Source organism: Nymphalis io, chromosome 10, assembly GCF_905147045.1.
Source record: "Nymphalis io chromosome 10, ilAglIoxx1.1, whole genome shotgun sequence".
Classification (NCBI taxonomy): Eukaryota; Metazoa; Arthropoda; class Insecta; order Lepidoptera; family Nymphalidae; genus Nymphalis; species Nymphalis io.
The window spans coordinates 3,266,558-3,293,910 of record NC_065897.1 but is presented as its reverse complement, the minus strand read 5'-3'; the positions used below and the strand labels follow the sequence as shown (position 1 = coordinate 3,293,910).

At 35.4% G+C, this 27,353-nt stretch overlaps 1 protein-coding gene across 1 annotated transcript in view; it reads right to left on the bottom strand.

The window, feature by feature from the left end:
• The window catches only part of LOC126771221 (serine/threonine-protein phosphatase 6 regulatory ankyrin repeat subunit B), a 46,192-nt gene extending 18,839 nt beyond the window's left edge, over positions 1-27,353 (bottom strand). The window contains exons 1-2 of the mRNA XM_050490979.1: positions 27,021-27,353; positions 3,715-3,816 (exon numbers count right to left, since the gene is read on the bottom strand). Of these exons, the coding sequence (XP_050346936.1) occupies positions 3,715-3,816; positions 27,021-27,353 (435 nt within the window). The remainder of the gene's footprint in view (positions 1-3,714; positions 3,817-27,020) is intronic.

The following is a 27,353-nucleotide window of genomic DNA, read 5'->3' as shown; positions in this document are numbered from 1 at the left end:
ATAAATAAATTATATTATCAGTATATACAAAATTATGCATATTGTTAGGGATAAAACTTAAAATTCCAGCTATTGCTTGATGAGGATATTAGTGACGGATATCTTTCGCGGCGGCCAATGAGCGAAGACTAGGCAACTGCGCAAGAGACATTATAGTGTACAAGTATCGGTGATAATGGCGCGGAATTCGATAGGATGATCCGACACGTCCATATAAAGTTTAGGCTCAGGACCAACGGTCTTACTACGTCACTGAAGTAAAACATCAACACTGGTAATAAAAACATTCAAACCTTGCGTTATTACTTTATTGGTCTGAGCTGGGGTTTGAATCCTCTCGGGGTCTACCCTATAAGCCACCGACTAGACAAGCGTGGCAGTCGTGTACAAATCGAATAATTTTACTACAGATAAGTCTATATGCCTTTGTAGTTAATATAAAAATTTGGCTACTTTGGTATACACCTACTAGGTACACAGATTAAAAAATAATTTATTGTACATATCATTATGCAATGTACAAGTACCGTGTAGAATGGTATCACGAATGCTATTTTGCATGCTAATTTCCGTTAAATCACAACACAGGCATTGTTGTGATTTAACTCTGGCCGTTCAAAGAACAAGCGTCAACATATGTTGACACCAACGGTTGTAATAAGGTGTAATATTTAACATTGATTTTTTTTCTTTCGCGTATTTGTATTTATTTTGAGTATTGATCTATTTTTTTATAATTGTGGATTATAGTTATTATAAACGGCGCAATGTTATTAGTTTAAATATTTCATATCGCTTAAGTTTAGCTCTTCGTAAGAACTCACTTCGTATCTCACTTGTGAATGTTGAAAAACGTTGGTCTTTTCAAATATTATATTATGAAGCTTAAGAGTTTTTTATTTGTTCGAACTCGAAACTTACCGTAGTAAACGGTCGTGAAATGTCAGAAAATGATATGCAGCATTGACCATAGTAATAATAACATTTTAAGTATATAGTTCATAGTAATAATCGCGCATCAAAATGGTATAAGTCGGTTGTTAACATTACACGGGTGAGTAATGAAGTGAGTTCTTACAGGATCGCACTACAGTTCGAATTAAAAACACCTAATAGGTTATACACTACGAATATATAACATTACGCTACGACGTGGCTACGACTTATTTGGGTAGTAAACTAAACGCTTAACGCGGGTGAAACCGCGCGGAGCAGCTAGCGTTGTATCTAAGGGTACCAAGTACCAAAGTTAACACAGGGAGTATCTACTATGTCAATAACCGCATACTCTCTAATTTTATTCAATTGGTATTTTTATATATATACGACTTAAAAACTGCTGGTTTCCTATAAAATTTAGCACATGCAATTATTATGAAGGGTTTTACGACATGTACCACGCCGATATTCAATATTGTAAAATTGATTCTTTATTCTATATTTTTTAATAATCGTGCAAATAAATAAATTGGAATATTTTAACCAACATAGAAACATTATCCACACTTATTGATTGTCAAATAAGAAACTAATTCCGGTTCGGTGAAGAAATACCCTGACCTGAAAAGAACCGGCGAAAGAAACTCGGGAAATACACATTACACCATAGTTTAAGATGCTTTAATTTGGAAGAAATAAAACTGTAAAACCGCGTGATTTTATTTTCACCTTTCTGTAACAGTTTAAATAATATATCACTAGAATAAATACAGTAATTTGAAACAACTTGGACGCGGTGAGTTGTGGAATTAAGCTGAGCAAATAAAATAAAATAACATTGTGTTAATTATTTATTTTTATTTAGTTTTTTATTATTTTTTTATAATTGGCGTCCCAATAAGTATTCTCTTATATTGTCCAATGTCAAATGTCGAACGTCCAACTTCCAATATGAACATTAGTATGTTGCCACTGCTAGATCAGTGTGTGGGTGTGTCGTGATTAAGCTTGACCTCTTATGATTATAAATTGCCCAGGTTTCTTATCAAGCATCTAACTGAGGGCAGGTATTACATTGGCTAATGTGTTGCCCTAAATCCATGTAAGAGCTTTGTGGTTTTATTAATTAAGTCCATTTTATGGAAACTTAGTATAAAAATAACATATAATAATGTGATGACGTCGCTATAAATCAATACATATTTTGAGGTTTTTTGTCTGTTTGAACTATTGTTCAAATATAAAGTAGTTAAATATACTTCATATTAAAATTCATTAAGAGATTTTGCAAAAAAATTATATATTTATTTTTGCACTAAAATTATGTTATTTTATCACTTAAACTGGCTGTTTGGGTGAGTTTTCGATATATGATTTTCTGTAGTTTAACAAAATTAAACAATTGAAGTTAAAATCAATACGACGATGTAAACGTAAATATTTTTTTCTTGATGCTTCATATTTTTAATAAAAAATATTCGAGACCTGTAGTGCTGCTTTGTAAGAACTCACTTCATTACTGATCCGTGAAATGTTGACATCCGATTTATGGTGATATACTATTTTGATGTGTCTTCTTGAAATTTTATAATTATTATGGTCAATGTCACATATCACTTTCTGACATTTCACGAGCGTTTTCTTTGATGAGTCTCATGTTTATTCTTACAGAATAGCCCTGGTAGTTTGTCGCCATTATTATTGATTATCTTAATATTTATAAAAAATGTGAATATCAAACTAGGAGCAGACATTACTAATGATTACTTTTGTATTCATCTTTGAAGCGATGTCAATTAATATAAAAGCATATTTTTTCTGTGAAACTATTTCCCATGTATTATTTCGAAAATTGTGCTAAATTAAAAAATTCAGATGTAGCATATTATATCCTACCTACACAGCAAGGAGTTTAGGTATATCATACCTAACTACTTTTTTCAATCACAAAAAAAATATCGTAAAAAAATATATTAAAAAAAAGATTATCTATTTGACTGAGATTTTGACAATTCGACGGACTGTCAGTTGAATTGTAGTTACAGATGCGATCATTAAAGTTTCTTATAAGAATATATTATTAAAAATAAAGTCCGTTTCATGAGCGAATTATATAAAAGTGTTATAGGCTACTCCCTAGCGTGTCAGATGTAACAAACAACATTATTATAAAACAATATTACGTTTCATAATTAGCTATACAGAAGCCAATGAGTTCACTGATCGTAAAAACTTTAATAAGAATTATAAGGCATTTTCAAAACACTAATAATACTAAATTAGCTCCAGCTCCCCGATACGGCGACGGTATCCTAATTCTAGGTTAGCCCTAACAAAACGCACCCTTAGAACGCGCGTATTCTAATCCCTTAAGTGAACTTCCAACATCCGGCTGAGTACTTAAATTCGTATCTTAAAAACACAACCGGCAACGCTGTCGAGGCCATATCGGCAAACAATCAATTCGAAAAAAAGTTCTGATTAAATTTTCTACAATATTTTTTTTTCTAAGTTGGATTGAAAAGTAATCTCTTCAACTTTCAATAGTAATCAAACTTTCAAACATATGTCTAAAGAGTTCAAAGTTGCGTTACATTAAATATCGAATAAAATAAAAGGAATAAATAAAATAATATATTTGTTTTTTATTATTATAAATTACTGACTAATGGAAACATGTTATGACGGAATATACTTTAAACAAGAGATTCGAATCTAGACTTAGATCCTTAGACGCTTTTGCATCAAAAGCTTGCATATGAAATAATAACTCACATTATTCCTCGCTCCGACGTCCGACCCGAGTTCGATGAGTCTCTCTACGAATGACGTGCGGTTGTCTTTCACAGCGTACATGAGGGGTGTCATACCGGTTGTCTGAAACAAAATAATAATATTAGATATTGTATTTAATTAAAAAGTTATAGTTCTTTACGTATTTCATTTTATTGAAAGAGTTATTGCCGGTTATTTTGTAGAATCTACGGAATCGGTAGCTTTACATTATATTTAATACATGATGATTTTTTACTATTATTATTTTTATTTAATCATATTTATATCTCCAAAGACGCATTTTCGGTGCCTTTGGTGAATCTTATTTTTAATTTGTTTCAATATTATATTAATATGCCTGCCTGTTTATTACCAAGCAGTTGCAAACACTAAATTTCAGAATTAAGAATTAATAGAAATATGGTAGACATATTTAATTTTGTATTTGTATTGGACGTTATATAGTTCAGATGACTTCTTCATCATCTTCTACACATGGTGAATATTGCCTATAAAGTAGGTATACCTGAAAATAAATACTTTGAATATTAAAACACCGGTGCATATAGCGTTAACTAATATTATGACGATTAAATTCGCTCAAAATATTAGATACGCTTATAGTATTTAACATTTAAGAGATTTTTTTTTTTTACAGCAAATAATTCGAAAAACAACGATTATTATTTAGGTAGACAAGTTTACGGGAGCAAGACAGACTTTAAAAAAAAAGATATATTTGAATTTTAAAAATATTTAATTAAAATTAAAAGTGACACGACTGAACAGAGGTTTATGCTCTAGTCGAATGTTCTTCTCTTTTTTACAAATCGTTTCCGAGGACATCAAAGCATGGAATTACACAATGACTTACATTCTGCTGATTAAGCATTTACTTCTATTGTCTTCATGCTTTGAGCTAACATAACTAGGTATAAAATGAATTATAAACACAAATTAAGCATATGAAAAAATTTTTGTTACTTCTCCGGGCTTGAATTTGAAATCTTCGGTTGGCTATCGCTGGGTCATTTCACTAGTATCAAGTTTATGCGTTTGTTAAGGAATGCACTATCGAGTTTCTTGTAGCTTAATTAGTTTGCGAAATAGGGAATTCGCGTGCCGTGTGCACTGTGACACTGTAATGGGCTTATAATAACAGACCACTTACGAGAAATAATTTTGAGTTGAGCGTGATTTTGAAAAATTATAATAAGCATTTAAAAAATACTCGCTCGTATTATTTCTAATTACCTCCTTACATTGCACAGGCGATTAAACGCGATTTAAGTTAATGCAACAGATTAACTTATCGCTCTTACGATGAAACTAATATACTTAAAATAATTTTGATGTTTGCTTAAATTCTGTAATAGATTTTAACGGTTTATGAGATAAGTTTTGCAAAGAAAATATGGACAAACAGAATGTAAGCTCGTTTTCTTTCAAGTTAAATTCAACGTCTTTTTTTCTTTTGTTAATGTGAGATAAATATTCTTTGTTCAATATGCACTAGCTTATTAATTAACAAAAACTATCATCGCTTTGAAAGAAAAACTAAACTTGCGACGTTCGTGGTATCATTTTTGCTCAAAGATAATCACTGTGTCTATGTACCATTGATATCAGTAGTGCTATTCTGTTAAAACAAACTCGAAACTCGCCGCAGAAAACGGTCGTGAAATATCAGATATGCGACATTGACTATTATAATAAAATAAAATAATAAAATAAATTAAAACTGGATACAGTAGCCCAAAATAGGAACCAATGGTTCTCTTTGGAGGCGGCCTTCACCCACTCTTGGGGTTCTTGCAAGCAAATAAAATAAAAATATTTGTTAAATAAATAAAATTAAACGTTAGGATAATTATTACTCTATAATTATTGCGACAATTAGTATAAATAATATAGTTAGCTTAGTTTTAAGTTTTTCCCATTTACTGCTATTATTTTTGCAAGAAATATAAAAGCTTTTTTATTGAAATTTATTTAAATTATAAATAAATTAAAGCATTTCAAGCATATTACAGTAGTATATCACCATAAGTCGGTTGTCAAAATTCCACACGTGAGTAATGAAGTGAGTTCATATAGAATAGCAATGCACTCAGCATTGCTATTCTAGTTAGTATAAGGTTAATAATATGATATTTTTATATGAAATGTTCTAGACTCGATCGTTTCATTGTAATGTCTGCTATCACCTAATAAGTCATCAGTTTTGTTTTAGCACATACGATATATATTTTTTTTATTTCACAAATGAGAATTTTTACGAATGAAACCAGCTAAATAATATATAAAGATATATAATAAAATATAAATTAGACTAAAAACTTAATTAATAGGAAAAGTTGTTTTAAACCTTTGTTAGTTTGAAATATTACCTTACAAGTAGTTTAACTGCATTATATAAAGGAACAGTCTGTGAATGTCCCACTGCTGGGCTAAAGGCCTCCTCTCTCTTTTTTGAGGAGAAGATTTGGAGCTTATTCCACCACGTTGCTCCAGTGCGGGTTGGTGGAAGACACATGTGGCAGAATTTCATTGAAATTAGACACATGCAAGTTTCGTCACGACGTTTTCCTTCACCGTCAAGCACGAGATGAGTTATAAACACAAATTAAGCACATGAAAATTCTGTGGTGCTTGCCCGGGTTTGAACCCACGATCTCAGTACGGGTTCAGGGCGGGTCGATCAACTATCGACGCCCTGGACGCCCTGAAAACCCGGACCACGGATGCGGTGGCCCGAGGGGACGTAGTTCTGGCAGTATCGATAGATGTTGCGAACGCCTTCAATAGTCTTCCTTTCGAGACTATTGGGGAGGCACTCCGATACCACGGGGTGCCTTCCTATCTCAGGAGGCTGTTGGGGGCATACCTCCAGGACCGGGTAGTCCTCTGGGAGGGGGGCGATGGGCGTCTTGTCTGGCGTCGGGTAGGCTATGGCGTTCCACAGGGGTCAGTTCTCGGCCCAATTCTGTGGAACGTTGGCTTCGACTGGCTCCTGCGGACATCCGTCCTTCCCAGAATGGGGGTGTTGTGCTATGCGGACGACACTCTCATCACGGCGACAGGGCGGAATTATCAGGAGGCGGCTCGCCTGGCCGAAGTCGGTACGTCGCTCACATTGGACCGCATAGGAATGTTGCGCTTGAGGGTCTCGATCTCAAAATCGGAGGCCCTCTTATTCCACGGTCCACGTCGAGGCCCCCCTCGAGGTGGACCGAGGTGGGCGTTTATCACCGTCCAGGGGACGGTGATTAAGGTGCAGGCCCACATGAAGTATCTGGGCCTGACCCTGGACGGAAGATGGAGCTTCGGGCAGCATTTTGTCCAACTTGGCCCGAAGCTCATCAACGCTGCTGCTGCCTTAAGCCGGCTCCTACCAAATGTAGGAGGGCCGGAAACGCCATGCCGGCGATTATACGCCGGTGTTGTGCGGTCCATGGCTCTGTACGGTGCTCCCATCTGGGTGGACGCTCTCACCGCTCGGAACAAGGTTCTCTTGCGAAGGCCGCAGAGAATCATAGCGGTGAGGGTGATACGCGGATATCGTACGGTGTCGTGGACGGCGGCAACACTTCTCGCGGGCGATCCGCCTTGGGAGCTCCAGGCGGAGGTGCTCGCGGAAGTGTACCGGTTCCGGGCGGAAGTGAGGTCGCGTGGCGACCGTCCAGGGTTGGAGGAGGTGCTGCGAATCAGGACTCTCGCCCAGCAAGCCCTGATTCGCAGGTGGGAGGAGGATCTGAGGTCTCCATCAGCAGGCCTGGCGACAGTGGAGGCGGTCCGTCCCCACTTGAGTCGCTGGGTAACGAGAAAAGGCGGCACACTGACCTTCAGACTGACTCAGGTGCTTACTGGACATGGGTGCTTCGGTAAGTACCTGCACGAAATAGTCAGGCGGGAGGTAACGTCCTCCTGCCACGAGTGTGGTGCCCCTACGGACACGGCATGCCACACTCTGATAGAGTGTGCCGCTTGGGGGCCTCAGCGCCTTTCCCTGGCGACTTTAATCGGCGGAGACCTTTCGCTGCCGAGCGTGATAAATGCCATGCTTGGTAGCGAAAGGTGCTGGATGGAGATGGTCTCCTTCTGCGAAAATGTCATGTCGCAGAAGGAGGCCGCGGAGCGGGAGCGTGAGGAGAGTGCCTCCGCTGACCCGCTTCGCCGAAGAAGACCGGGGAGAAGACGCCGGCGCTATGCGCATCTTCTCCTCCCACCGTGACTGTCGCCGGGGCCAGGGGGTCTCTGTACCCCGAGTACCCCCTAGGATTTGGAGGCCCGCAAAAGCGGGCCAACCGTCGGGACGGCACGGTAGTATGCGCAAGCGATCCCGTGACGTCCCCCGACAAGATGGAGTGGGTACCGCTGGTTTTTTAGTGGGTATTCCGGCGCCTTCAGCGCCGGCGAGTCCCACATACCCCCCCCCCCCCCCCCCCCTGGGGGGAAACATATAAATGTGTTTTTCCAGCGAGAAAAAAAAAAAAAAATGGGTTTTAACCCACGATCATCGGTTAGAATTCAGGCGTTCTAATCACTAGGCCATCTCGGCTCCTATATATAAAGGCAAGCAGCAGTTAAATTATAATATTGCAATGTAATTTACTTATATGTAAATAAGGTCATTCAATATAATATGGTGACGTAATTTGATTTATAAAAAAAATCGATCTTATATTATACATGAAAGGACACTGCTTGCTTGTTTATTTATTTCAGATCTATGAATATATTTCACGAGTTAGTTGTGACCGGTTTTTACTTCAGTTCACAAGATAAAAATTACGTCAACGCTAATATTATATATTAAAATAAAAAAAATTAAAAAAATAGTTTTAAATAATCTCGCGTTATTATGTCTTATTCACGAACTCCAAACCTCACGTCTACTAGAAATCCTTTAAACAAGCAAACAATATTTCTGATCGGTGCAAAACCATGAATTTTCTTAAACTACCATCGTTATTCTTCAATAATAATATTTGCGAGTAATACTGTATACCGTAACAGTCTGTGAATGTCCCACTGCTGGGCTAAAGGCCTCCTCTCTCTTTTTTGAGGAGAAGATTTGGAGCTTATTCCACCACGTTGCTCCAGTGCGGGTTGGTGGAAGACACATGTGGCAGAATTTCATTGAAATTAGACACATGCAAGTTTCGTCACGACGTTTTCCTTCACCGTCAAGCACGAGATGAGTTATAAACACAAATTAAGCACATGAAAATTCTGTGGTGCTTGCCCGGGTTTGAACCCACGATCTCAGTACGGGTTCAGGGCGGGTCGATCAACTATCGACGCCCTGGACGCCCTGAAAACCCGGACCACGGATGCGGTGGCCCGAGGGGACGTAGTTCTGGCAGTATCGATAGATGTTGCGAACGCCTTCAATAGTCTTCCTTTCGAGACTATTGGGGAGGCACTCCGATACCACGGGGTGCCTTCCTATCTCAGGAGGCTGTTGGGGGCATACCTCCAGGACCGGGTAGTCCTCTGGGAGGGGGGCGATGGGCGTCTTGTCTGGCGTCGGGTAGGCTATGGCGTTCCACAGGGGTCAGTTCTCGGCCCAATTCTGTGGAACGTTGGCTTCGACTGGCTCCTGCGGACATCCGTCCTTCCCAGAATGGGGGTGTTGTGCTATGCGGACGACACTCTCATCACGGCGACAGGGCGGAATTATCAGGAGGCGGCTCGCCTGGCCGAAGTCGGTACGTCGCTCACATTGGACCGCATAGGAATGTTGCGCTTGAGGGTCTCGATCTCAAAATCGGAGGCCCTCTTATTCCACGGTCCACGTCGAGGCCCCCCTCGAGGTGGACCGAGGTGGGCGTTTATCACCGTCCAGGGGACGGTGATTAAGGTGCAGGCCCACATGAAGTATCTGGGCCTGACCCTGGACGGAAGATGGAGCTTCGGGCAGCATTTTGTCCAACTTGGCCCGAAGCTCATCAACGCTGCTGCTGCCTTAAGCCGGCTCCTACCAAATGTAGGAGGGCCGGAAACGCCATGCCGGCGATTATACGCCGGTGTTGTGCGGTCCATGGCTCTGTACGGTGCTCCCATCTGGGTGGACGCTCTCACCGCTCGGAACAAGGTTCTCTTGCGAAGGCCGCAGAGAATCATAGCGGTGAGGGTGATACGCGGATATCGTACGGTGTCGTGGACGGCGGCAACACTTCTCGCGGGCGATCCGCCTTGGGAGCTCCAGGCGGAGGTGCTCGCGGAAGTGTACCGGTTCCGGGCGGAAGTGAGGTCGCGTGGCGACCGTCCAGGGTTGGAGGAGGTGCTGCGAATCAGGACTCTCGCCCAGCAAGCCCTGATTCGCAGGTGGGAGGAGGATCTGAGGTCTCCATCAGCAGGCCTGGCGACAGTGGAGGCGGTCCGTCCCCACTTGAGTCGCTGGGTAACGAGAAAAGGCGGCACACTGACCTTCAGACTGACTCAGGTGCTTACTGGACATGGGTGCTTCGGTAAGTACCTGCACGGAATAGTCAGGCGGGAGGTAACGTCCTCCTGCCACGAGTGTGGTGCCCCTACGGACACGGCATGCCACACTCTGATAGAGTGTGCCGCTTGGGGGCCTCAGCGCCTTTCCCTGGCGACTTTAATCGGCGGAGACCTTTCGCTGCCGAGCGTGATAAATGCCATGCTTGGTAGCGAAAGGTGCTGGATGGAGATGGTCTCCTTCTGCGAAAATGTCATGTCGCAGAAGGAGGCCGCGGAGCGGGAGCGTGAGGAGAGTGCCTCCGCTGACCCGCTTCGCCGAAGAAGACCGGGGAGAAGACGCCGGCGCTATGCGCATCTTCTCCTCCCACCGTGACTGTCGCCGGGGCCAGGGGGTCTCTGTACCCCGAGTACCCCCTAGGATTTGGAGGCCCGCAAAAGCGGGCCAACCGTCGGGACGGCACGGTAGTATGCGCAAGCGATCCCGTGACGTCCCCCGACAAGATGGAGTGGGTACCGCTGGTTTTTTAGTGGGTATTCCGGCGCCTTCAGCGCCGGCGAGTCCCACATACCCCCCCCCCCACCTCATGTGGGGAAACATATAAATGTGTTTTTCCAGCGAGAAAAAAAAAAAAAAATGGGTTTTAACCCACGATCATCGGTTAGAATTCAGGCGTTCTAATCACTAGGCCATCTCGGCTCCTATATATAAAGGCAAGCAGCAGTTAAATTATAATATTGCAATGTAATTTACTTATATGTAAATAAGGTCATTCAATATAATATGGTGACGTAATTTGATTTATAAAAAAAAATCGATCTTATATTATACATGAAAGGACACTGCTTGCTTGTTTATTTATTTCAGATCTATGAATATATTTCACGAGTTAGTTGTGACCGGTTTTTACTTCAGTTCACAAGATAAAAATTACGTCAACGCTAATATTATATATTAAAATAAAAAAAATTAAAAAAATAGTTTTAAATAATCTCGCGTTATTATGTCTTATTCACGAACTCCAAACCTCACGTCTACTAGAAATCCTTTAAACAAGCAAACAATATTTCTGATCGGTGCAAAACCATGAATTTTCTTAAACTACCATCGTTATTCTTCAATAATAATATTTGCGAGTAATACTGTATACCGTAACAGCCTGTGAATGTCCCACTGCTGGGCTAAAGGTCTCCTCTCCTCTTTTTGAGGAGAAGGTTTGGAGCTTATTCCACCACGCTGCTCCAATGCTGGTTGGTGGAATACACATGTGGCAGAATTTCAGTGAAATTAGACACATGCAGGTCACGATGTTTTCCTTCACCGTAAAGCACGAGATGAATTATAATCACAAATTAAGCACATGAAAATTCTGTGGTGCTTGCCCGGGTTTGAACACACGATCATCGGTTAAGATTCACGCGTTCTTACCACTGGGCCATCTCGGCTCATACTGTATAGTATACTAATACTGTGTCGTTATTCATAAATTGTGAACAGCTAAATTAAATGTACTCAATAGTACATATTTTGGTCTTAATCGAAGACTGAGTTTAAGTACGGACAAACGGCGAACGAAATCATTTTGAGAAATGCATGTGTGAAATGAAATTCTATCATTATGACTGAATCCACCATGGTGCACTGCAGCAATGTGGTATAAGCTCTAAAACCTAACATCAACTCTTAGACTTAGACACGAAGAGGCCATTGTCCAGCAATGAGATATTTACGTGTTGTTATATTATTTTTAATGATTGTTCGTCCGATTTTACCACTCTAATGAAATTTAAGAATATTATTTTCATTATTTAAAATTCTCATATCGGATAGTGGTCGTGTTACAGGCTTGCATAAAGCTTTACTGCGTAGTAAATTATTTTTTTCTATAATATCCTGGGACATTATTCATACACAGCCATCTGATCCCAAGCTAAGCAGAGCTTCTACTATCGAAACCAGACAACTGATATACTACATTGACTACTTTTCTTTTTTGTAAATACATACTTATATAAATAATTACACCCAGACTCAGAACAAACAGACATGTTCATGCACACAAATGTCTGTCCTGGGTGGGAATCGAACCCACAACCTTTGGCGTGAAAGGCAAGTATCTATCAAGTACCAACCATGCCAACCGACCATTTCACCAATAAAAATACATGCAATGTTATTTATTAAATCGAATAAGTTTTTGCACCTTGTTTTGACCTTTTTATATTTTTTTCCTTGAAATAAAATCGTTTTGTGTTAATATCCAATTTCCGATTGTCCCATTTTTCGGGGTTACCGCAACGCCTTACAATGGGACTTCCTATAAATTGCAATATCCGTTATGGAAAGGCTTTTAGCTAAATTAAAACGAAGTTGACCAGAGTGCTTGTTCATTATTTCATTCATTCGCTTACATACAATTCTAAACAATATGTGTAGTTTACGAAACATTCTTACATTTCAGAATAAAAAATAATAAAAGAAATTAAAATAACTGCTAAAAAGTTCAAGAGATTTTTTCTCGAATATATTAATTAACTATTGTTGTAATAGATTAACAAAAAAACAAGATATTTAATTATAATTATTAATTGTACTTCACTAAAAACTCACTTATTAAAAAACGGTATTGTGATTATTATTATGTAATTATTCTTGTATAGTTTACTTCATTAAGTATTTATTTTATATAGTTATAATATATCTATATAATGTTTAGTGAGATCAGCACATAAATCTTAATATAATTCGATATGCATAACTGTAACAAGCGTACATACATATCTCCGATAAATATAACTTTGATTTGCTAACTGTTTATATACAAAAGTATTCAAAACGAACTAAAAAAACGAAAAAGTAAAAAAATAACAGTACATCATGTTTTCTTCCTAAACTACATATCTATGTATATATACACGTACACATACATTGTGGTCGTAGTAATTTTAGATGTATTTTTTTAATAACATATATAAAAAAAAAAATTGCACAATGTTTTCCAATTAATGCTAATCGAATGTAATAAATATAACAACGATAAGCAATAGTCATTTTTTTTTTAATTCGTAAAACTGACAATAACAGCTTAATCAAAATTAATCTAATCGCACTAATACTTTAAAATTGATATACAATTAAGTCCACCAGTAGTAGTAGGCAGTAGGCCAGTAAGAAATGGCCCAGTGGTAAGAACACGTGAATTATAACCGACGATCGTGGGTTCAAACCCGGGCAAGCACCACTGAATTTCCATGTGCTTAATTTGTGATTATAATTCATCTCGCGCTATACCGTGAAGGAAAACATAGTGAGGAAACCTGCATGTGTCTAATTTCACTGAAATTCTGCCATATGTGTATTCCACCAACCCGCATTGGAGCAGCGTGGTGGAATAAGCTTCATACATTATCCTCAAAAAGGGAGAGGAGGTCTAAGCCCAGCAGTGGGACATTCACAGGCTGTTACTGTACTGTATATGCAAATTAGGTATATATAGCTATTTCGAATTTAAAATTTTGTGTAACAAATATACATAATATGTTATTTTTGTTTCTTAAATCTTGACGGTACCATTAAAACGAATGGACTACAAATAAAAAAAATTACAGTGCTTTAACATGACAAAAAAATTAAATACTACTTGACTGCTGGTTGTCGTAGATAAAAATGAGATCGTATCGCGCGGAGGACACGTATAAAGGACGTTGGTGAAATCTGAAATTTAGCTAGCTTTAGGCGAGCTTTTTTGTGTTTCTCTTTTTTTCCTTGATATATTTTATGTTTTATTACTTAGTTTTAGTAAAAAAAAAATATTAATTTTATCTTACACTTTCTTCTTTATTTTATTGTAGTATAATGTCTACAATGTATGGTGGCTTAAATAAAATTCCTCCTATCCTATCATAAATTATTTAAAGAAATAATATGTCAATAACTACTAAATGTTTTCATTGCAATAATATATTCGCTGATCATTCGGTATCCACCAACCTTGAGGAGAGGAGGCCTTTAGCCCAGCAGTGGGACATTCACAGGCTTTTATGGGGATCATTCGGTATGTGATTATAATCTGTTAAGGTTTTTAAAATTGAATATATGATAGATATACAATTGCCCTAAAATATTTTTTGGCAAACTATACTATTATAATTACATAGGAAGTAATTTGGTATATAAGATTAAAATAATTATGGTATTTGCAAAGCTTTCTTGTATAATTAACGAAAAAAAACTTTCTCGTACAAACAGCGACAGTAATTAAATACCGTAACCCACTTGGGTACGTCTGCAGACAAATAAATTATTCATGAACTTCTATACAGAAAGTATAATAAATAATTAGGACGTATTACGAGGGAAGGTTTGCCACAAATTCTTTAAAAAAATGTGAAAAATAAATAAGAATACGAATTATATTGAACTACTTTCCGTTTGCGGCATTTTGCGTGTAAGAGGGGGGGGGGGTGTTATTCTATGTCCTCTTCTGAACCTCTGTAAAATAGATGATTGTTTGATGATCGGTTAAGTAGTGTAGACATTAAGGCGTAATAAACAAACAAATAAACTCACTTTCACTTTTTTAATATTAGTAAGGATTCATAAATATTTTTGACAGCCCGTTGGTCTAATGGCTATTTCTTAAGGAGCGAGATCTTGAGGTCCTGGGTACAACCTTCGGGTCGGCTCAACAATGTCATTGAGTTTTTCTGTCGAGTAATTCTCAATTACAGCCTGATGTTTGGAAGTTATCAGTTTTTACGGTTTTTTTTTTAATTCTAATTAGGTTGGCAGGCTGACAAATGTTCTACCTGGTGGTAAGTGGTCATCGCCGCCGATAGACATCGACACTGTAAAAAATATTATTAACCATCTAATAATGTTAATATCTGATAATGCCGATTGACAGTTGAAAATGTTATTATCTTAATGATGTTAATGTATGGGATGACTCGAAAAGTACGTAAAGCCTTTGATCCTGCACCTGAACTCTATCCGGTCGTTTCGGTTTGCATTCCCATAGGTTATAAAAATGATGGAATAGAGTATGACCTGTGTTTCCCACACGTCGTGACCAATACCGGTCATTTTTTATGACGTCATAATAAAAAATATATTATATTTAAATAACACTTATCATTTATTTATTTTTTAAGTTTTGTAGGTAATTTATAGGCAAATATAATTTTCCTAAACATAATAAATGGAATTAATAATTTTCTAAATCAAGACATATATATTTTCTATTAAGGATATGTTTTTTTTTTTATTTTAATTTATTTTACTTAACGAAACTCTTAAATCCTCTCAAAGTTGTAAATGCCCTTGTATATATTAGACAGGTCAGCGATTTACAAGGATTTGTTAGAGCCAAGGTCGGAAATCTCCCATCGATTACCCTGAGCTGGCACGCAAATCTAGCCTCTTACCCTTGACACACTGTCGGACTTTAAGGTGGACTATTAACAGCCGAAAATTATGTAGGCCAGGCGAAAATAATGTTCTCGAACGGAAGCTCGGAAGGTAGGTCTCGTTTTCCTTACGGACACTGCTCTTAAAGGTCGAGTGGAGGTTGAAGTGTAAATTTGAAACGGAATATTACAAAGATAAAACTGTTTATAATTAGCTGGACAATACTCCTATCAACATTTATTTAATATTAGATATAAAAAATACATTTCATATATAAGGTCTGTAGATTAAAGATAAAAAAACCAGTTAGATTTCCTAAATAGCAGTCATTTAGGACACGTATAGCGCCTTTTTGAATATCTGCCTGTCTGCACATAATTGGCTGCGGATCATATAAACTGTGATGCTTATGTATTTCTTTGATTTTCAAGTGTTTTTCCTTACACTAAGTTTACTTAATACTAAGATGACATATATACATATATATATGACATATATACATAAGATGACATATATAATCGTAGACTGTTTGTCGTGTAACTTCATATTTTAAAATAGTTTCAGGGAAAATGTTATTAGTAAATGATGTCCTTCTGACCGATTTCAGCGAACACAGCTAAGATTCTCAATAGATAAAATCTATCGGGACATTTAATCCGATGGGACGCCAAATCCGACACTACAGAAAAGAGTTCAGGTGCTGGACAGACTTTGTGCTCTGTAAAGCACGGACGGGTTATTCGTAACACTCACTGTTCGTAGTAAGTTAAGCAAGTGTTAATAGTTTTTTATTATTTAGATTAATAGCTACCCGTTCCAACCTCGTGCGGGTAGAATTTATCATTTTCAAAAACCTTAGCGATTGCTTACGTTATAAAATAAACCTTTTTGTCTTTCTTTTGGCTTTCTGGACTCAGTAGTTATGTGTTGATATTTGCTGTGTGTTGATAGTCAGGAGAAATTAATTTATAAGTATTAGATTGTTACATAAATCTATCAGCATCTCTTTATTTATAAAGAATACAATGCAAATCAATATTATAATGCAAATTATTTGCATTCATTCGAATTTTAAATTATAGTTTCGCTAATTGCATTACTTGGTTTCGAGAACACAGCTGTGTCGCATTCGATTGGTTATTATAGTGAAGTGATCACGCAATCACGATCTTGGTTTGTCACTATTTTATTATTTTGTCACTCGTTTGGTCGTCTAAACTAGGATTGCTTATGCGACAATTTCTTTTCTTCAGTCTTTTAATCCTTCATGAATGTTTTAAAACAAAATATTATGTTACTTACAATATATTATAACTAAATATTGTTTCTAGTGAACCACATTGAACTTACAATATATGTACAAATAAATATAATTAAATTTTCTGTCTGTGATTTCAATATAATTTTATTAAGTTTATAATTGCCTGCAAGTTACCAAAATCAAAACGAAATACAGCGAATTTTAAGATATCGTATGTAGTTATGTAAAATACGTAGTATGTCATTATGTAAATAAATGTGGTAATCATAAAAAAACTTGAAAGTACTTTTATTCAGAATTTCTGATTCTGCTTTATTAGAATCCTCTTTAAGTTAAATTTATATTCGTTAAATTCGGAAAATAATGTGCTAATTGGGAGCTTTATTGGCGTGTGCGGTGTAAACCAAAAGAATTATTTGTATTCTACCCGTGGGGAGTTAGTTACTTATGTGATAAATTATTTCAACATTTTAATTCATCGGCTATGAAATTGCATTCTGATTTTTTATTTGTAAAAATAGCATAAATGCAGCCTCAATTAATTGACTAAAATCTATTGAAAATATAGAAATTTATACAAAACAAAATCGAAGCTCATTTAGTTACACCTCAATTGCCCAGGGTTACTTAATGAGTTCAGTGTAACAGTAAATGTCAATTACAATTTTCTAGAAATTTCTTCGATATATAATTGACAAATAGTAAAAATGTAACATTTTTGTTAATGAGTATATATTAAAATATTTATTGTTTCTGAATTAATTTTATTGTGCTCTTAAGGTTTTTAAAAAATACATAAAAGACTTGGATGACTTAACCAATATCATGGTATTGTTTTTATTTTCATTTTCAATTTGTGTTTATATTTCATCAGGAATACACTCCGAGAATAACTATATTTATGCTGGCATATGTCGAATGAAAATCTGACACGTGTATTCACAACCCGCATTGGAGCAACGAGATGGAATTCGTTTTTTTTAATATAAAATACGTAGCTGGACAGGCAAATGGGCTTCCTGATGTTAAATGGTCATTATCGCCCGTAGATATCGACGCTCATATCGACATTCCATACATCGCCAATGCACCACCAGTCTTCGGGATTAATACGTAATGTCCCTTGTTCCTGTAGTTACACTAGTTCACCCTTCAAGTCGGAACTCATACTAAGTATACTAATTATCACTAAGTATCATACTAAGAATACTAGGTATTACTATTTGGTGGTAGAATATCTAATGAGTGGGTGGTACCTACACTTACAGGCTTGCACAAAGCTATATCACCAAGTAAAGTTTCAAACCATCTCCTTAAAAGAAGAGGAGACCTTAGCTCTTAGAGTGGGAAATTTACGAGCTGTCACTTTTTACTATTTGATCTATTATGAATGTCATTGTTTCCAAATGAAATGCCAATGTGAAATGGTGTGAAATGATATTTATTTCTCTCAACACAAAAGAAACATTTGCATGTTATTTAATTAATCAATATAAAACCGTTTTGTAAGGAACACATTCCGTTGTGAGAGACTGGTAAGTATCTATACTAGTTTAACTGTTATACAGATAACCACGCTCCCACTCCCACGGACCGATGCAGTTAGTCATTACTATTGATTAAATTTAAATGTACGAATCATCATATTATCAAATTATAAGAAAAGAAATATAATTGAAATATTTAATAGTGGGAAACGATATAATATTGTAAACAATTGTGTGTGTGTATGTGTGTTTGTAAAACTAAGTTGATTTTCTTGTAAGGCCACAAAAACCAACAAAACCTATGTGAGAAACAAGTTTTGAAAGTAATCGTAAAACAAACTTTATTTTTACGCCGTTTTTCTTGGTTTGTCTGATTATAAGGTCACTTTTTTATAATTCCATCGTTGTCATAATATTATCAGTTATAATCAAACAAAATTAAAAAAGTTTTACATAAACTTTATGTATTTCAATAAATCATTTGATTTTTTTTTAAAACAACAATATTTTCAATCATTAATCCACTTTTCTGTTGTGAACTACGAAAACAAACGAAGAGTTATTTGATGTTTTTAATTTAATTTTGTTTATTGTACAAGTTTGAATAGTAAATTGGCTCATTGGAATTATGGAATTTTTATCCTTGCGTTATTTTTTACGCGTCATTAAATAATATTTACTGTATATCAGTATATTAATATATATTGATATTATAAATACAAAATCTAAAATTTCAAGGCTACACTACTAAACCGATTTTGATGAAATTTGAGATGAAGTAAACATCAAGAAAGGATCTTTTTATATCTAAAACCTGCCAATCCCCCTAATAAAACCCCCTAATAAAAGAAGAAAACTTGTATATATATTTAATGATATCAAGGTTTCACTGTTTTCCCTCTATAAGAAGTATAATGTAAGATAATATTCTACGTATTATATACCCTATATATTATAACAGTTCTAGCATGAACCATAACTTAGGTTAGGTTATATTTAACAGTGTTTTATTTAAAGGGCGTTATAATAAAACAACCAGCCGCATAATTTCAAATTGTAAAAAATTGCATACACTTGCGTCATCTGTTGCAGCTACACTATAAATCTTACGTAAACGCCGCCATATCTAGTTTTAATTTAACAAAGTGTAATTACCGGATTGTATTTTTGTGAATCCCGCAATAAGTTGACTGCAGTTTTATCTTTTTAAACAACATTTTTACGTAATAAACCGACGATAGTAACACGAACGTAGACGGAAGTACATGTACATCAGTCACACGCATTTCCGTACCAGTGAATTTAAATTGATAATTTTTCTACTGATATTTTTATCATATGTTCCATTCAAATTTATAAAAATAAAATGATTAAATTTATAATTTAGTAACTTAATAAACACATTCCAAAATAAATATAATATTATAGATCAATATTAAAGCCCTTAAAATAAATAATAGGGTAAAAATATCCATTAATTTGAACGGTCAATTTGAACTTTTGACGGTTGTATTTTATTTATTTAATAACGTTTCACTCATTAATAATTGGAGTAAGTTAATTATTGTTTACCTTGATAGTTTATTAGGTTCTCTCCTTACTTCATAAATTAATTATTTTTAGTTAATTTCATTTATTATCTTTATTTTTCTTTTTACCATTCGTCAGATAAATTGCGATTTTCTTAGATTGTCTTTCTTTTACATTTACATATTACATTTAATATATTTAAAAAAATATAATATGGAAACAGTTTGTTTAATTGTCACGTGCTTAATAGTGGAAAAAAACATTTTAGTATAATTTTCTCTTATAATGAAATCTGAACGGAATTAAAATATATTTAAGTTAAAATGATTAAATAATAAAATTAATAAAAATCGTAGTTTAATTCTAGGACAAATTTTAGAACAATGTACATTTTGGCCACTAAAACACATTTCCGTGAATTATTTAAGCACAATGATTATATTGCAATAAAAAAATATAAAAATGGCGGTTTTTTAAAAGAACTAAAAACGAACTAAAGTTAGATTTTCGAGAGCTTAAAATGATTAATCAATTATTCTGGATCACCTTAAGCTGTTCTCTCAACACCTCATCATTATAGTTACTTTTTCAGATAATCTGGCAATATTCTTAAATATATCATACGAACATAAATCTTTATTTTAAAAATTATTTTGTTCGATAAGGTATAATTTAGATATTAATAATTAAAAATGATAATCCTAATTAATATTATAAATGCGAAAATTAATTACGCTATTATTTTTTACGCTTTCACGTTTCACTATGAAATATTCTCCTCCCATCCTCAGTCGCGGGCGCAATCTAGTTGATAATAATGTCATCAGAAATAAGATAGAAGTTATATTATGTCGAGTGTCTGTTTTTAACATATTTGTTAATAATTTGTTAGCTCACTCATTTTTGGCCATCTTCATCTTAAAATATTGAAAAGCAAATAATACGAATAACTTCATTTTTAATAATATTAATAAAAAATATATAAAAATCCATACAATTTATTTAGAATTTCCGATGATTGCATTCTTGTATTTTGTTATCGAAACTACAAATATACTACAGTTTGACGTAGTCGACAGCGTCTGACACACTTTCCTCACGCCATCAATACACGGCACTGGCCGGTAAAGATTTAGATTTTAATTGAGCCCTTTTAATATACGAGTGCCTTATCCAGCACGCCTTAAGCCATAAATTTTACGTCACCCAGAAATATTAATAATCAAATACGGATATTTTTTTGGATTATTATGTTGTAAAAGCAAGATTAGGAAAGGAAGTCATAAGTAGAGTACTTATATAATAAGGATAGATAAGAGATATCTTATCGGGAAGCTGGAAGTGTGTACACTCTCGTGCTTCGGAAAGCATGCAAAGCCTTGGTCCAGCGCCTGAACTCTTTCCGGTCGAGTCGGATTGCCGTCCCATCGGATTATGAGAGTTAGGGAATAGAGAGTGCACCTGTGTTTGCGCAGACACTTGTGCATTATAAGATCTTCTGCGTAGTTGGCTAATCTCTTTTGAAATTGGCCGCCGTGGCCGAAATCGGTCTGTAGGACATTATAATTATCATTATTATATATATATATATATATATATATATATATATATATATGTATATTCTCTTTATAAGATTTAATTATACATATATAGTGTTTATGTAGCTATATATAATGTTAATATTAGTCGAATGTTCTATGATCCTTGTAAATTTGTAGTAATGTTATTTTTAAGTAACGGAGCGACACCGAATATAAAAGTCAAATTAAAAATAGACACTGATGATAAGGCTTCTTTATGGTATATGTGTATACGGACGAGCAAATGGGCCACCTGATGTTAAGTGGTCACCAACGCCCATAGACATTGGAATTGTAAGAAATGTTAACCATGACTTATATCGCCATTATGCACCACCAACCTCGGGAACTAAGATGTCACGTGCTTGTAATTACACTGGCTCACTCACCCTACAAACCGGAACACAACAATACCAAGTACTGCTGTTTTGCGGTAGAATATCTGCTGAGTGGATGGTACCTACCCAGACGAGCTTACATAAAGCCCTAACCCCAGTAAAACGGCTGTGTCTTGATGACGATGTTCTACTGACTGATTGCATTTGGTCATTCTCAGCACAGAATAGCTACCTGTTGTGTGAAAAAATGTATTGCATAATTTATTTCCTCGCTCCCATAATCAGGTGCGAAGCCGATACTATTGGAAAGAGTTCAGTTGCAGTACCAACGTCTTTACATGCTTTCATTCTTGCATGTGAAATACTACTCAGAAATCAGAAAAACCCAATGACATTTGGCCAATAAACAACTGGCCTAACCCGGAGTTTGAACCCAGCACTTCGAGATATTCAGCCTTATAAACTATTAACTAGACCAACGAGGCCCTTAACTCGTGTTAAATAATGGTGCTAAACGTAAAAGCCTTAAATAAAGTGATAATAAACTCATACTTATGTCTTAACACAACAGTACTGCATTGAAATCTATAAGTATTTTTTAAGGAGGATTTCAAATCAAATCAAATGTATTTTATTCAAGTAATCTTTATAATAAAGTGTTTTTGAATCGTTACTATTTTAAATCTACCGCTGTTTCGGAAAGCAGCCTCTAGCGAGAACAAACGGTAAGAAACTCGCTTTATATTTAAAATAAAAGTGTACAAAAAATGTCAATATCTCTCAACCACAAATGCTTATATTTATATGATAGGTATACTATAAGTACGACTGCGATAGTGAAAATAGACGAAAATACCATTTTTTTACAAAAAATATATTTGAGAACATTTATATAATGCTGCTTTTTACGAACGGTTGATATAGCTACCCTAAAACGATTATCTTAATATAAATTACACGTTAAAATTGTGAAGGGTTGCCGAAACCTTGAGTCATCTGTATTAGTCATAGAAAGTTTTATTTTACTTGAATATGAGTTAAGTTAACCTTGCTTTAGACGTTTTCACTAAAAACGATTTTGTGGCAAATTAATTCGAGTATATATATATATATATATACTCGAATTATATATAAATATATATATAAATGTAAAAGTTCCCCAAGTTGACATCTTTAAAATTTTATAATAATTATCTACACACGTTTTAGTAAAACATAGTTATTGTTTTAAAAAAATATGCTTGAAGTGCAAATATTTTTGTAATATATTTTTATTTCTGGAAAACTCGAATAAGATTGACTATTCAAAAAATAGCAAGTTTCCTCGATCATTAGATCCCAAGTATAAGAGCACATTAAGTCATTGATATCTTTCTGCTTCAAAATAAAGTACTTAGGTCAGTACTTAGTCGATGTGAGGTGAAGGTTGAAGTGAGAACAATGTAAAATATATTTTTTAAATAAATAAATGACACTGAAATAAAAAATCAAATATTTTCTTTATCTCTAATTATTTGAATTATCGTACGTTTCTTGTTTCCATTGTTTGATTTCAGTTCTTAAAAATTCGGTTAAGCCGCGTCTGAGCAGGGGGTGGCTGTATGTTCGATATCATGGCAACGGATCGCGTGCGAGCATTCCGCAAGACATCTTTTCAACTTTTTACTGCTTGCCTCCCTTAAATCAGATCGATCAAAACGATTGTCATGTATGATTTGTTTTGATATTTTTATGTACTTTTATCGCCGACGGAATTCATTCGCCTTCCATTTTCAAATATCGTGTTCGATTATTGTACTTATTTAAATGAGAATACATAAACACAAATGCATAGACATTGCCATTATAAATTATTTTTATTTTCCCTATGCTTCATAAAGTGACCGGATATTGAAAGCTTTTATGTAATTAATCTATAGTACTCAGGAAAACCTAGAAAAAGAGTAAGTTATGTCATAATTTCCGGTTGTTTCTTAAAAAAAAGTTGATATTGTCCTGACTGATTTCAAGATGAGCCAACTGCGCAGGATATTACTGTATATAAGTGTGAGGGCAAACACAGCCGGACCATTTTTCACAGTTACAATCCGATGAAACGGAAATCTGACAAGACCGGTGAGAGATTAGGCATATGATCATCGTCTTAACGTGCTTTTCGAGGCACGGATTTGTAACACTCAAAACTTTCTAACTCTGTACTGCTTGAGAATTTGAAAAAAATAAACATGAAGTAAAATAAAATCCACAAGGTATTTGAACTTGGGACCACCGTATCTGCGGCTGTATAAGCTAGGGACTAGAGAAAATTTACATTTAACTGATTGACAGTAATCAAACAACAACAAAGATACTTCGATTTTTATCTGCTCATAACTTCGTTGAGAAAATTATTTCGACCTTGTGATAAGGAGTGAACTTATATAATTACGGCTTTGGTCAAGATTGGTCTTAGAAGGTCAGACGGCTATAATGGATAGCGGCAAATTACAATATAACTTGTTAAAGAATTTGTTATAAGTATGGGGATTATATTTTGCACGCCATGTTAATATCGTAGTTGCATCGCATCTAACAGATGTAAGTTTTTCGTGTATATCCAAAAAATGTAATGCCAAACGAAATTAATAATCTTAAATAGATACGTCTTAAAACGATCTTAAAGCCGAGATGGCCCAGTGGTAAGAACGCGTGAATATTAACCGATGATCGTGGGTTCAAACCCGGGCAAGCACCACTTATTTTTCATGTGCTTAATTTGTGATTATAATTCATCTCGTGCTTTACGGTGAAGGAAAACATCGTGAGGAAACCTGCATGTGTCTAATTTCACTAAAATTCTGCCACATGTGTATTCCACCAACCCGCATTGGAGCAGCGTGGTGGAATAAGCTCCAAACCTTCTCTTCAAAAAGAGGAGAGGAGGCCTTTAGCCCAGCAGTGGGACATTCACAGGCTGTTACGGTACGGTAAAACGATCTTAAAGCTTTGAGTCAATTGGAGACTGACTATACTGTCGTTTGTCGTGGTCAGAACACTTGTAGACTTTTAATTAGATAATAATTTCAGTAGAAAAAGTCCATGAACCCCTTACGCCTTAAAAAATAAAGTATTTACAATATACTTCTATATATTTTAAGAACCTATAACTTAAAATGTCAAAATAAACTTAGTCATGGTAAGTCATGCAAGCCGCAAAATGTATTTTCAAGAAAGAATATATTTTTCAAATGTACACATAAAAATAAATTTAAAATAAATCTAAGAGATTATTTTTAATTTCAGTTGTTGTTGTAACAATTTATATTATTTATGGAACGCAATTTGGTTACTGATTGTTATTGCTTACTTTCGACAGCTAGAGCTTTGAAAGAAGAACTTGATTTCTAATAATAATTTTATTTATGACCCCTTTGGTCGTTGATTATGAGGCATGCAGCGCAAATCCTAAGGTCCTGGGTTCAAAGGCCCAAAAATTTATTGGGTTTTGTTTTCAACAAATCTCAACTCAAGCATTTAGAAATTTTGACGGTTAAAAGTTGACAGAACTTACACTCACAAGCCTCGAAAATTTTTGAACTGCCATAGATCCTTTACCTTAACATTCTGCAGCCGTATCAATTTGCCGCCCGATCGGGTTATGAGAGCGAGAAAATAGAGTTTATACTTGCGTTTGCGCACATACTTAAAATCATTGTAATACACAGTTGGCTAAGATTGCGACAAAATTAATGACCCTAAGAATGTCTTTTTACTATTGTAAAAAACCTATGATAGTAATATATAGTAAAACAATATCTACATTGACGACATGCGGGATGCTAATGTAATCAAAGCTTTTATGGTTATCTTAATCATGACAAATTATACAAGGATAAAATAGGAGCCCCCTCTGATAAGCTCTCCTCTATGAACGTACTTAGCATCCGTTATAATTGTAGTATTATAATTGAAATTAAATGATTACAGCTCGGATTCTAAATTCAAAAAATAATATTGTGAAACATATAGTGAAATTGCTAAAGGTTTGTAATTTAAAAGTTACTGTTGACTTGTTACTTACGGATTCTCTAAGAACGGGTTCGAAAATTACAGCAGAAAACTATCGTCAGATGTCAAAAAGATACGTATAACGGGTTGTAGGGTAAGCATGTGATGGTTACAGATAATATTGACAGTTCCAATGCAAAATGTCAATGTCAATTAGACAATTCTACTATCCGTTAGTAAAAAAAATCCTTTTTATTTTAAATATAATAACTGGCCTTAAATAAAATTGCTCGCGATATGTTACATCTTAGGTTTTCGTGTACTGAACATCTAATAGACAAACAATATTTAATAAAATACAATTCGTATTATATTATCTACACCAATATTATTAATGCAAAGTAGTTTTGTGTGTTTGTTACCTTATCAAAATTAAGCCACTAATAAAAATTGCCTTTGTGGTAGCCAGGGACATTAATAAGAACATATGTAGGTATAGAAAGTATATGATTATAGTAGTATAAGTAGCTATACTAAAAAGAATAATTTACTGCTTATATATAATCTTTAAACATAAAAAAGTCCTAATTTAAATAGTGACTGACTCACTAACGTCCCGTGCCAACATTTCGACCCAAAATATACGGTTGAAATTTTGCACCTGGGGTTTTTTTGTAAAGTAAGTAAAGAAATTCCGCTGGTTTTTGGAATTAACATATTAGCTTTAATTTCCGAATCTACGAGTATAATTATTAAATTATAAATATAATATTTTCAGGACTTTATAATATTGTGGGGATTTCCCGTGAAATATTATAAAAAGGTTTTATTATTATCTCATGACATTGCCATTTTAACGTGGGTGAAATTATCGGCTGGTTTTATTTTAATAACTTAAATATAAACTATGTATGCTGAGTCAAAATAAAAAAAAAATGTTCACATTTATTTCATGTTCAATTTATATGCTATAAAACATGTACCAAACGTTTCAATGTTATCAAAGATGTAGGAGCACGGCATACATAATATTTATACTTGTAGTATATTAAAGTGGGTTTATGTATTAACAAAATACTAAAAATTATCCTCCATCTAATATTGTATCATACAAAGATAACGAGTGAATGTATTTCTAATACTTCAGTGTAACAGTTAAATAATACTGATTGTGAAGTCGAAATGCAAGAATGCGTGCCCACGAAACAAATATAAACTGACCTATACAAAGTTCTTATTAGAATATTTTAGATTTATTTTTACCGGGTCAATTATGCCTGCCATAGGGACGGAAACAGCATCATCTCCACCGGCCGCCACCAACTTTTCCAGCACCTTGAGGGTTTGCTCCACAGCAGGCCATTCCCCTTTTTGCGCCAGTACCAGGATTTTCGCCGCAGCCTCTCGCATGTTGACTCCCGCACTAGGAGGCTTAGGTACATCGACCATCCCATTCCCTTCTTTAATCTCTTTTTTATCTCCATTGTTCGAGGATGTCTCATCTTTCTCATCAGCTTTGATAATAACTTTTTCTTCTTCGGGAACCTTCTTCGGAGGGCCCTTCCCGCCCTTTTTTCCACCTGGGGCTTGAGACAT